At 43.6% G+C, this 13,440-nt stretch overlaps 1 protein-coding gene across 11 annotated transcripts in view; it reads left to right on the top strand.

Moving 5' to 3' along the window:
* si:dkeyp-72e1.9 (syntaxin-binding protein 4) overlaps nucleotides 1-13,440 on the top strand; it is a 118,989-nt gene that overhangs the window by 40,752 nt on the left and 64,797 nt on the right. For all 11 annotated transcript variants that reach the window (XR_004576483.1, XM_020050787.3, XM_034295490.1 and 8 more), the window contains exon 3: nucleotides 10,617-10,712. Coding sequence is in view for 10 of the 11 variants with exons in the window: in XM_020050787.3 (XP_019906346.1) it covers nucleotides 10,617-10,712 (96 nt within the window). In the remaining variant the exon portion in view is untranslated. The remainder of the gene's footprint in view (nucleotides 1-10,616; nucleotides 10,713-13,440) is intronic.

Raw genomic sequence — 13,440 nt, 5'->3', positions numbered from 1 at the left:
GGTCCTGAACACTGGTGTTCCACAAGGCTGTGTGCTGAGCCCCCTCCTGTACTCCATCTTCACCCATGACTGTGTTCATGTATACAGTTCCAACATCATCGTCAAGTTCACAGACGACACCATGGGGGTAGGCCTGATCAGTGACAATGAGGAGTCAGCCTACAGGGAGGAGGTCAAGTGCCTGTTGGCAGGGTGCGCTGATAACAACCTGGCCCTCAATCCAAAGAAAACCATTGAGCTCATTGTGGATTACAGGAAGGCTTTTTTGTGGCATTGGCACAGTAAAGGCTTCTTTCTGGCAACTCGATCATGCAGCTCATTTTTGTTCAAGTATCGTCGTATTGTACTACGCCGTCTTTTTCCAGAGCAGCCTGTATTTCTCCTGAGGTTACCTGTGGGTTTTTTCTTTGTATCCCGAACAATTCTTCTGGCAGTTTTGGCTGAAATCTTTCTTGGTCTACCTGACCTTGGCTTGGTATCAAGAGGTCCCCGAATTTTCCACTTCTTTGTACAGTAAATGATTGAACAGTACTGTACAGCGCTTTGGATTTCTTTTTATATCCTTTTTATCTTTGTTAAGTTCCATTACATTGTTACGCCAGTCTTTTGAAAGTTCTTTTTAGCTCCCCATGGCTCAGTATCTAGCCTGCTCAGTGCATCCACGTGAGAACAAACTCATAGACTATTTATACACATATACTAATTGCAATTTAAAAATCCACAGGTGTGGGAAATTCACCTTCATTGTCATTTTCACCTGTGTGTGTCACCATGTGTGTCTGTAACAAGGCCAAACATTCAAGGGTATGTAAACTTTTGATCAGGGCCATTTGGGTGATTTCTGTTATCATTATGATTTAAAAAGGAGCCAAACAACTATGTGATAATAAATGGCTTCATATGATCACTATCCTTAAATAAAATATGTATTTTTTGATCAGTAATATTTTCAAAATCAATGCCAAAATTTCAACATTTCTGCCAGGGTATGCAAACTTATGAGCACAACTGTAGAGACATATTCTTGTACTTCTGTTTACCTCTATTTGCACCTCTGGTTAGACGCAAACTGCATTTTGTTGTACTGTTCAGTGACAATAAAGTTTAACTTAATCTATTCTTATCTAATCTAAAATCCAATGTACAGTATAGTGTGTTGCATTAGGGGTAGATTGTTTTGCTGGATTTAGCACAAAGTGCCGCATTATATAACATTAGATTTGTAATTTTACTGAGCAGACAAAGTAAAAGTATTTTATTTATCAATTGCATCAAATAACATAGCGTCATTTTGAACATTGCATTTCTTGTGACATGTCACATGACACAGCATTTTGTACAATACATTCACTTCAGCAATGATTAGTTTTTCTGCAAAAAGTATCCCATGGTCATTACAGTGGGGGGATGGTGAATAGAGTGTGGTTGGTTTTATAAAAAAGTCCCTCTCCAAAGCTAATGAGCATAAGCAAATAAACAACAATAACATCAGAATATGATGATTTTATATTAGATATGTTCTCTACATTAACTCACTTAAGCTCTAACCATTTCTCTGTGTGCTTCACCTTCTAATATTCATTAACTTATGTAAAGTATTATTTAAATAGTAGTTTTGTCCATCCATCCATCTTCTTCCGCTTCATCCGGGGCCGGGTCGCGGGGGAAGCAGTCTAAGCAGGGATGCCCAGACCTCCCTCTCCCCAGACACTTCCTCTAGCTCTTCCGGGGGGACACCGAGGTGTTCCCAGGCCAGCCGGGAGACATAGTCCCTCCAGCGTGTCCTAGGTCTTCCCCGGGGTCTCCTACCGGTGGGACGGGACCGGAACACCTTCCCAGGAAGGCGTTCTGGAGGCATCCGAAAAAGATGCCCAAGCCACCTCAGCTGACCCCTCTCGATGTGGAGGAGCAGCGGCTCTACTCTGAGCTCCTCCCGGGTGACCGAGCTTCTCACCCTATCTCTAAGGGATCGCCCGGCCACCCTGCGGAGAAAGCTCATTTCGGCCGCCTGTATCCGGGATCTTGTCCTTTCGGTCATGACCCAAAGCTCATGACCATAGGTGAGAGTAGGAACGTAGATTGACTGGTAAATCGAGAGCTTCGCCTTGCGGCTCAGCTCTTTCTTCACCACGACAGACCGATACATCGACTGCATTACTGCAGTAGCTGCACCAATCCGTCTGTCAATCTCCCGTTCCATCCTTCCCTCACTCGTGAACAAGACCCCTAGATACTTAAACTCCTCCACTTGAGGCAGGCACTCTCCACCAACCTGAAGTGGGCAAGCCACCCTTTTCCGACTGAGGACCATGGCCTCGGATTTGGAGGTACTGATTTTCATCCCCACCGCTTCACACTCGGCTGCAAACCGTCCCACCGCATGCTGAAGGTCCTGGTTAGAAGGGGCCAACACGACAACATCATCTGCAAAGAGCAGAGACGAAATTGTGTGGTCCCCAAACCTGACACCCTCCGGCCCCTGGCTGCGCCTAGAAATTCTGTCCATAAAAATTACGAACAGAACCGGTGACAAAGGGCAGCCCTGCCGGAGTCCAACATGCACTGGGAACAAGTCTGACTTACTGCCGGCAATGCGGACCAAGCTCCTGCTTCGGTTGTACAGGGACCTGACAGCCCTTAGCAAAGGACCCAGGACCCCATATTCCCCAAGCACCCTCCACAAGATGCCGCGAGGGACACAGTCAAATGCCTTCTCCAAATCCACAAAACACATGTGGATTGGTTGGGCAAACTCCCATGAACCCTCCAACACCCCATAGAGGGTATAGAGCTGGTCCAGTGTTCCACGGCCCGGACGAAAACCACACTGTTCCTCCTGAATCCGAGGTTCTACTATCGGCCGTATTCTCCTCTCCAGAACCCTGGCATAGACTTTCCCGGGGAGGCTGAGAAGTGTGATCCCCCTATAGTTGGAACACACCCTCCGGTCCCCCTTCTTAAAAAGAGGGACCACCACCCCGGTCTGCCATCCCAGAGGCACTGTCCCCGACCGCCACGCGATGTTGCACAGGCGTGTCAACCAAGACAGCCCCACAACATCCAGAGACTTGAGGTACTCAGGGCGGATCTCATCCACCCCCGGTGCCTTGCCACCGAGGAGTTTCTTGACCACCTCAGTGACTACAGCCCGGGTGATGGACGAGTCCACCTCTGAGCCCTCATCCTCTGCTTCCTCAATGGAAGAAGTGACAGCGGGATTGAGGAGATCCTCGAAGTACTCCTTCCACCGCCCGACGACATCCTCAGTTGAGGTCAACAGCTGCCCACCTCTACTGTAAACAGCGTTGGTAGGGCACTGTTTCCCTCTCCTGAGGCGCCGGATGGTTTGCCAGAATCTCTTCGAGGCCAGCCGATAGTCCTTCTCCATGGACTCACCGAACTCCTCCCAGGCCCGAGTTTTTGCTACCACAACCACCCGGGCTGCAGCCCACTTGGCCTGTCGGTACCCGTCAGCTGCTTCAGGAGTCCCACAAGCCAACCAGGCCTGATAGGACTCCTTCTTCAGCTTGACGGCATCCCTTACTTCCGTTGTCCACCACCGGGTTCGGGGATTGCCGCCTCGACAGGCACCGGAGACCTTACGGCCACAGCTCCGAGCGGCCGCTTCGACAATGGCGGTGGAGAACATGGTCCACTCGGACTCAATATCTCCAGCCTCCCTCGGGATCCAGTCGAAGCTCTGCCGGAGGTGGGAGTTAAAGATCTCTCTGACAGGAGACTCGGCCAGACGTTCCCAGCAGACCCTTACAGTACGCTTGGGCCTGCCGAGTCTGTCCAGCTTCCTCCCCCGCCATCGGATCCAACTCACCACCAGGTGGTGATCAGTTGACAGCTCCGCCCCTCTCTTCACCCGAGTGTCCAAGACATACGACCGCAGGTCAGATGAGACGACAACAAAGTCGATCATCGACCTGCGGCCTAGGGTGTCCTGGTGCCACGTGCACTGATGGACACCCTTATGCTTGAACATGGTGTTCGTTATGGACAAACTGTGACTAGCACAGAAGTCCAATAACTGAACACCACTCGGGTTCAGATCAGGGGGGCCGTTCCTCCCAATCACACCCCTCCAGGTGTCACTGTCGTTGCCCACGTGGGCGTTGAAGTCCCCCAGTAGAACAATAGAGTCCCCAGTCGGAGCACTTTCCAGCACCCCTCCCAGAGACTCCAAGAAGGTCGGGTACTCTGCACTGCCGTTCGGCCCGTAGGCACAAACAACAGTGAGAGACCTATCCCCGACCCGTAGGCGCAGGGAAACGACCCTCTCGTTCACCGGGGTAAACTCCAACACATGGCGGCAGAGCTGGGGAGCTTTAAGCAAACCCACACCAGCCCGCCGCCTCTCACCATGGGCAACTCCAGAGTGGTGAAGAGTCCATCCTCTCTCAAGGAGTGTGGTTCCAGAGCCCAAGCCGTGCGTAGAGGTGATCCCGACTACCTCTAATCGGAACCTCTCAACCTCACGCACTAACTCAGGCTCCTTCCCCGCCAGCGAGGTGACATTCCACGTCCCTAGAGCTAGTTTCCATGTCCAGAGATCGGGTTGCCTAGGCCCCTGCCTTCGACTGCCGCCCGATCCTCTTCGCACCGGCCCCTTATGGTCCCTCCTGTGGGTGGTGAGCCCACGGGAGGGCGGCCCCACGTCGCCCGTTCGGGCTGAGCCCGGCCGGGCCCCATGGGGGATGGCCCGGCCACCAGGCGCTCGCATACGAGCCCCAACCCCGGGCCTGGCTCCAGGGTGGGGCCCCGGCTGCGCCATACCGGGCGACGTCACGGTACTCATAATGTTGTTCTTCATTAAGGGGGGTTTGAACCGCTCTTAGTCTGACCCGTCGCCTAAGACCTGTTTGCCTTGGGAGACCCTACCAGGGGCATATAGCCCCAGACAACATAGCTCCTAGGGTCACTCGGGTACTCAAACCCCTCCACCACGTTAAGGTGGCAGTTCTTGGAGGGGTAGTAGTTTTGTGTAGTTTGTTTTTCCAACATATTTTTTCCTTTGAAAATGTACACAATACACACTGTATACACACCGCAGACCTTTATTTTGAAGGCAAAACACTAAAATCGGAAGTCGTATTCTTGCTACTAAATGTATATAAAGTTTTACCACAGACTTTTATTTTGAAGGCAACATATGAAAACTGGAGGTATTATAGTTGCTGACGAAACTCTAATGTTTCCAGCATGACACAAATCTATTGTAGCTGATTGTATCATGTTGTGACAGTTAGTTAGCTAGCTTGCTGCTTACCTTTGGTTGTCACTCAGATGATGGCTACCTGCATTATATCTATGTGACAGCCACTTACTGACAGTTCAACACAAATGTGCGCATACACAGATACAGACAATTATGTTTCTCTGACCTCACTACCTAGTTTGATATTCTGAACGTCAGGTGCAGGACATTGTTGCTCTGCTCTGATACTCACGTGATGGTGAACTGTGCTCAGCTTGTTATTACAATAATAGGGGAACGCTGAAACTGACCCAGACAATCGAAACAACACAGAACTAACAGAACTAACAACTATTTATTTGTCAGTTTTTCAACTACTTTTAAGTGTGCTATTATTTGTATTGCAATGACTTGAACAACAGTTTAATCCACTTTGTAAATTGAGCTTTTAGTAAGCTGTGTTTTGTATTTTACAAAAAATATAAAACATTCTTGATAGAAATATCTACAAACAATTAATTTAATTTGAACAGGTACCTCCATTATCGATAAGAATAGAAAACAACAAATGCACAACCCAACTCACGTCACTGACTACAGACAATGTCCTCATATCACATTATAGTCGAAAGGATTCAAACTATTTGAATGTCATTTTTATCCTGTTAGCAATAAGCATCTTCTCAATACTGGCAGGCCACAACCACTAACACAGAGCAGCACCTCGCTAGTTGCCTTGATTTGTTTTAAGACATCCCTCCATTCTGGACACACACTCACACATACACAGGTTACAGTAGACAACCCCCTCTCCCTGGCTGTCCACTCCACCTTACCAGGTCAATCCAATAAAACAATCTAATGTAATGATTTTAATCTGCAGACCGTGACACCACTAACTACACTCTGGCTACTACACCAGCCAACGTGGCTCTGGTCCAGTTACTATGGAGATCAGGGTTCCTCCTCCCACGGGTCCTTGTGACATACCGGCTGAGGACCGAATATATTTTTTAAATCAAACCTTATTATTGCAGTAAGTCTCACTGAAAAACCTCAGTTCTGCCAACGAGCCCTGCTTACATACATCCATAAAATACAAACGATATATTAAAAACATAGCTGTGTGATTCATTTAAAATGTTTTTATGCCTTTAACCAAGTAGCTCTGTTGCCCCCTTGTTACCCCAAGCAAACCTAACTACAGTAGCCTCTCTTCCGCGTGTGTTTCTTGATCAGACTCGACCATCAAGAAAGAGAAACAGAACTGTACTGGAACTGTTACGATATGCTTTTAGTTTGTGTTAAATAATAAAAATCTATTGTCAAATGTTTTGTGCGTTCGATTGGGATTGTTTGTTAACTAATGTTAAACTTTGCTACATTACTATTCACATGGATTACTACAACAATGCAGACAATATTGTAAATGTCTTGTTGACCTTGGTTGGTCCGGCGCTCTGTGCCGCTGACTCTGGTACAACTTGGGTTTGAATCCATTGCTCTTATAGCTCTCATATATCTTTCCACACATTCTTTTCAAATTAGCATTAAAATGCCAGGGTAAAATATCTTCCTATAAAACACAAATCTTAGTTTCTTTTCATTATATGCTTTGTACCTGGATGACCCAAATACAACCAGCCTGTAAATAATGATAGAAACTAAGACATTTTTAATATTGTTTATTAAGAAAGAGAGTGCATATTTGCTTGTGTGTTCAAACATTATTCAATGGGAGAAGATATACCTCAACATTGAAGGCATGAAAAGCTTAAAATTATGTTTGAAAACATGTAAATAGAGATTTAAAGCACTAGCAAATTACAAATATAAGGAATCACAGAGAACTCATCACATCACTCTTCACATTCTCATCACATCACTCATCATGTACTAAGTTACAACTGTGGATGACTTGCAGTGAAAAGCTTTCTTACTAGCTCTGACACAATAATGAATAGATCTGTAAAATAAATAATAAATGGTGACGTTACTGGCAACTGAGTAGGAACAAAATAAATGAGATTACAGTACTTACTTTCAGGGATGGAAATAAAGCTGTTTCCAATTTGCCCCCGGGCCAGTGAAATATAGATATAACATTGCACATGGACCCCAGTCTAGTCATCCCAGTTGACCAGTGCCAAAAATCCATAAAGGGGCAATCTGGAGTTGCTACACACATTTTACATCTGTAAATTATTAATTTTTACCTATCAACTCTTGAAAATATATCTGTGGTGTTTCATGAGCTTAGTTGACCTTTTGCACCCAATCAGATCCCAAAGCAATGTCAGATTGCTTAGTTGGTACAAAGTCAATCTAAACAAATACTCTAGAGCATAACATGGTTCAGACTATAATTATGGTATCATGGAAGGTCAGTCCTTGAATCCACATCTCTGTCTATTAAGTTCAGCGTGGTTACATGAAACTCGTGAAGCTTTACCAAAACTAGTGAAGGCACAATGTATTGGAACTGTTTCAACTGCTGATTCTCCTTTTGCCTTCCACTTACTTTACTGCTCCTCCTGAGCTAGAAATACTCTCTGCCCCTGCCTCTCCCTCTAAACAGCTGATTGGGTTATGAACACTGCTCCCTGGGTTATGAACACTGCTCCCTGGGTTATGAACACAACTCTCTGGGTTATGAACACAACCAGCAGGTTTTTCCAATAACAAGGTTATGTGGTAACAAAAAGCTCCTGGCCCTAATGGAAAAAACTACAATACAACCATGTGATCTGACAGGAACAGCTGGCAGACCTATTTATGTTGAACACAACTCTGTTATTTCTGTGGTTGTGTTTATGACAGAGAGAGACAGACAGAGATTAGTGTCTTTTAGGTCCATTCCTCAGTCTGACTTGTTGTTATTATTATTATTTTTATTCCAAATGGAACAGAGTAACTGGAAATCTTACTCTCTGTGATAAGCACATCTAGTGCAATAACATTATATAAAACATACAGTAGGAAGCCAATATACTAGTAAACATGTAAACATAGACTAGTGGGGAGCACACAACAAAACCCCCTGAGTGACACTGCATTACTACGTGGGGACCAGTGAGCACATAAGCTGCAGGTTATGGAACGTACTTGACCTGGCCATCCCTGTCCTTGTGCAGCTGGTTGTGCAGCTAAACTGGATTCTGCCAGAAGAGTTTGGACACAGCCCACCCTTTATTTACAGACCCGCTGGTCATCTGAACCTGCTGGTCTTTGTCCTAAGTTCCGACTATGCCAGTGAGGTTTTCCTAGCCATTGCCTGGTGTTTATAAAACTACTCTTGAATTCGTAGCAGTGTGGATCTGGGCATTATTGTCGTTTCGTATTGGTACATCGTATGGGAACCGTGTTTTCACCATAGGGTGCACCTGGCCCTGTAAAATAGCCTCATATTCATTGGCCATTCTACAACCATGCAGAGCAGACATCAGACCCAGTGACTCACACGAGATGGCTGCCCATATGATTACGGATCCCCCACAATGTTTAACAGCTGCCAGACATTGCGGGCTGAAGGCACCTTTCGGCTACCTCCAAATATAAACCCGTCCAGATGTAGAAAATAGGGTGAAAGATGAATAATCACACTACATTACTGTTGGGCGATCCAGGACTTGTGCCCATTACATCAAGTTATCCATGTTGCCATGCATTTCCTTACCCCATTCATATACAAGCAGCATGCTTGTGGAAGCACTCATTCAAAAAAAGGCTTGCCGTCCCGTTCCTTGCAGATGGACTGTAGTGCTAGCCAGGACCGAACGGCAGAAGCGAAAAAACATGTAAAGCCAATCAGAGCATAGAGGAAAACCAACTGGAAAGTGTATGAGTATTTCACACCCTTTACTCTACACCAACACTTTGGAAGTGACAGCTGGTTTTACTAGGACTAGAACACAAGGACATCTTTAACGCCTCCCTCAAGGTATATTGAGACTGTAAAAGAAAACATATAGCGAGGTCAAGGGTTGCTCAGAGTCTTGGACTGACAGTTGCCCTGATCTGTTAATACGTAATATGTATTTAATAGTGCTAGCTTTTGCAATCATATTTCTCAAAACTACTAGCTACTTCCTAGCTGGGTTTTAAAAACAAATGGCATGCACCGTTTCTGTGGGAGCTGTCATGGTTCCCTTGAACTGGCAGTAGGCTATAGCAGAGAAATCCTCTCAAATCCCGTGTGCTGTTTTTAAGTGAGGTTCATTTTAGTAATAAACAGAGACTACTACTCTGTTTTGTTTTCGTTGGGCCTGGCTTTTTTTCCTTGAACACAATTGGCTACTTTTCCTAGCTGTGTGTTATGGTGTAAATGGTACCTGCATAGTGCCCTCTTTCTTTAGTATTTTAGTACTTAAATGTGTATTCATTTTCCCCCACTTTTTTTTACATTGCCTCAATGTATTGTTTTGGTTGAAATACAGTGGGGAGAACAAGTATTTGATACACTGCCAATTTTGCAGGTTTTTCTTCTTACAAAGCATGTAGAGGTCTGTAATGTTTATCATAGGTACTCTTCAACTGTGAGTTAAAAGTGGAAATATTTCTGACATGATTTATCTTTTTCTCATTCTTTTACATCACAAAAACCTGGCATTTTCACAGGGGTGTGTTGACTTTTTATATCCACTGTATGCCTTTCAGAGTGCACTGCTAACAAAACCAATGGTCAAAGTCTATAACCAAAATCAAAACACTGTTGTTTTTAAGTCAAAGAGAGTAATTTTGTTTTGTTTTTGTAATTCACTTAGGTTTCACAGTAGGTTCCACATGGAGAATGAATTCCAAACATCAAGTAACTTCTTTGAGGACTTGAGTACTTTGCTTATGAATAAATTAAACTGCATGGATGTTAATATATTAGTTTTCATTAAAAAGGATCTTCAAAGTATTAACTTTACTGTATTTGTATACTGTACCGCCTCAAGACTGGTACATTTTAAGCGCTTGCGTATTGTATAGATTGATATTATATTATTGAAGAAGTGTATCGACATAATATTATGTCATACCGATATATTTACTTGTGTGCTCAGTGACTAGGAAACAAGGTCTGAAATAATTGTTTGGTATCATTGTAGGTCAAACCAACTACTATCTGAAACATTGCTCGGAATTTCATTATTGGACGGGATCTGTTTCGTTATTGTTCCTGTTCTTACTCAGACTACATTCTTTTTTAGATAATATGTATATTTGTTTTTGAATCCTTTGCTTCTTTACACAGGAACGTGGTGAAAGATAGATTTAATTGTCTTTACTCTAAGAGAAGGACTAGTTTACCGGAGTCAAAGGCTTAGACTACTGGACCAACCTAGGCCACTTCAGTAAAACTCAGACTTTCATATTCACTATGATCATGTCTATGCTAACATTCCCCTTTGCATTGTTCTTTTCACAGGGATCAAAGTTATCGGAGGTGTGAAGGAGTTAACGGGGGAGGAGTTTGGAGTCTACGTCAAACGAATTTTACCTGGTGGCCTTGCTTCAAGTGATGGTATGGGTTTTATTTAGAAAACTGAAGGATTTTCAGCTGCGTCATTGCTCACAGCTTCTAGCCAATCAGCATTCAAGATTCAAACCACAGATAATATACACAGAAAAAAAAGAATTTCCAAATGTTGCTTTGGCTGTCCCTTGGTGGGAGCCTTTTGTATCCAGGTAGTACTCTTCTATAGCAAAGAGTATGTCATGTCGTTCTCGTATGTCTGTGTTTAGTAGAAATGACACACTGGGCTGTAAATGAATATATTCAGAATGTAATATATTCTAATGATGTGATACAAGTACATAACACAAGATAGATGCACACATATCCTAGTTATTAATTCATTTTAAATTGGATTTATTCATCAAATAAATAGATAATATTAAGAAAGATTATGTGATGGTCAGTGTACATCAACTGGAGGTCAGTGTTGATCTACTGTGGTTCCCAGCAGGTTCTATAAATGTAAGTAGCAGACCATTAATGCATTCTGGTGAGTGACGATGTCATAGAGAATCACGTCATCATCTTCCTCACCCTTGTCCATACAGTAGTGAAATATATAAACCATAAGTAGTCAAATATAGTAATGGACCTCCGTGGGCTCCTCCTCAGCAAGATAAATACAGTAATGGACCTCCGTGGGCTCCTCCTCAGCCAGATAAATACAGTAATGGACCTCCGTGGGTTCCTCCTCAGCCAGATAAATACAGTAATGGACCTCCGTGGGTTCCACCTCAGCCAGATAAATATAGTAATGGACCTCCGTGGGCTCCTCCTCAGCCAGATAAATATAGTAATGGACCTCCGTGGGTTCCTCCTCAGCCAGATAAGTATAGTAATGGACCTCCGTGGGCTCCTCCTCAGCCAGATAAATATAGTAATGGACCTCCGTGGGTTCCTCCTCAGCCAGATAAATATAGTAATGGACCTCCGTGGGCTCCTCCTCAGCCAGATAAATATAATAATGATCCTCCGTGGGCTCCTCCTCATTCAGATAAATATAGTAATGGACCTCCGTGGGCTCCTCCTCAGCCAGATAAATATAGTAATGGACCTCCGTGGGTTCCTCCTCAGCCAGATAAGTATAGTAATGGACCTCCGTGGGCTCCTCCTCAGCCAGATAAATATAGTAATGGACCTCCGTGGGTTCCTCCTCAGCCAGATAAATATAGTAATGGACCTCCGTGGGCTCCTCCTCAGCCAGATAAATATAATAATGATCCTCCGTGGGCTCCTCCTCATTCAGATAAATGTAGTAATGGACCTCCGTGGGCTCCTCCTCGCCAGATAAATATAGTAATGGACCTCCGTGGGTTCCTCCTCAGCCAGATAAATATAGTAATGGACCTCCGTGGGTTCCTCCTCAGCCAGATAAATATAGTAATGGACCTCCGTGGGTTCCTCCTCAGCCAGATAAATATAATAATGATCCTCCGTGGGCTCCTCCTCATTCAGATAAATGTAGTAATGGACCTCCGTGGGCTCCTCCTCGCCAGATAAATATAGTAATGGACCTCCGTGGGTTCCTCCTCAGCCAGATAAATATAGTAATGGACCTCCGTGGGTTCCTCCTCAGCCAGATAAATATAGTAATGGACCTCCGTGGGTTCCTCCTCAGCCAGATAAATATTGTAATGGACCTCCGTGGGCTCCTCCTCAGCCAGATATGTTAAGTCAGTTAGACTTAGGTACACACAGTTTTTTTCTCAAGAATTAATAGATAAATCATAAATTGATTGGATTAAATTGATAATCTGGTCCTGAATTAGACACAGGTACTGTATGTGTTGCCCTTGATCAAATGTTGTCCGAAATTATTGAATACATTAATTCCAAAATATGTCTATAAAAGAGCAGCTGGCTAATAAAACAGTCTATAAATCTGGAATGTAGATTTTATTACAGATTCCCAAACTAGTAGAAATTACAAGTTCTAGAATTTGTGTTAAATTCACATTGTTGATCTGTGTCAGAGGAGGTAAAAAGCTTAGTGTGTAAATGTTTTTTAATGTTGCTAAGCTGATCTAGCTTTTTATCTTGCTAATTATTAGAATCAGTTGTTTGAGATCAGAGTTGGGAAAAACTTACAGGACAATATCTCTACAGGAACAGGGTTAGACATCCTGGTATAAAGATTCAATAGTTTAGAAACAATATTGTTTAACCATAGTTTTTATTAAATATACACTCATTCAAACACAATAAATATAGTAATGAAGCTATTTACTTGGATCACATCATTAGAATATTATTGAATACTACATACAGCAAATAACAGCCCAGTATGTATTTTCTACTAGACAGTAAGACTTCTTGGAACAAAAAACATTTTAAAACTGCTTACTTTTATTTATTTAAAATATAGAAAATAAATATTAGGCATACCATGATACAATCACTATTATTTAAACATCTGTCAAACAATGTGTAGAAGGCATTCAAATATTAACATAATACCTAAGCATAGGTCTAATGGCAAAATGAAAACAGTACTATAGTGGTACTGGGAAGAACTGCCTATTTCAGAGTCAGAAAACATGAATTCTACATAAAAGGTACACTTTAATTAACAGAGTTAGCACAGCAGGGTGTATAGTGATGATTTCTGATCATCCTGATAATCAACAATGGGTGGAGATCCTCCAGGAAACCATCTACAGCCTCATCAGGAGCATGCCCAGACGTGGTCAGGAGTGCATACAGGCACGTGGAGGCCACACACACTACTGAGTCA

Source organism: Esox lucius, chromosome 11 (assembly GCF_011004845.1).
Source record: "Esox lucius isolate fEsoLuc1 chromosome 11, fEsoLuc1.pri, whole genome shotgun sequence".
Taxonomy (NCBI): Eukaryota; Metazoa; Chordata; class Actinopteri; order Esociformes; family Esocidae; genus Esox; species Esox lucius.
Note: the sequence above shows the minus strand (reverse complement) of the source record. Positions and strands in the feature narration are given on the sequence as shown.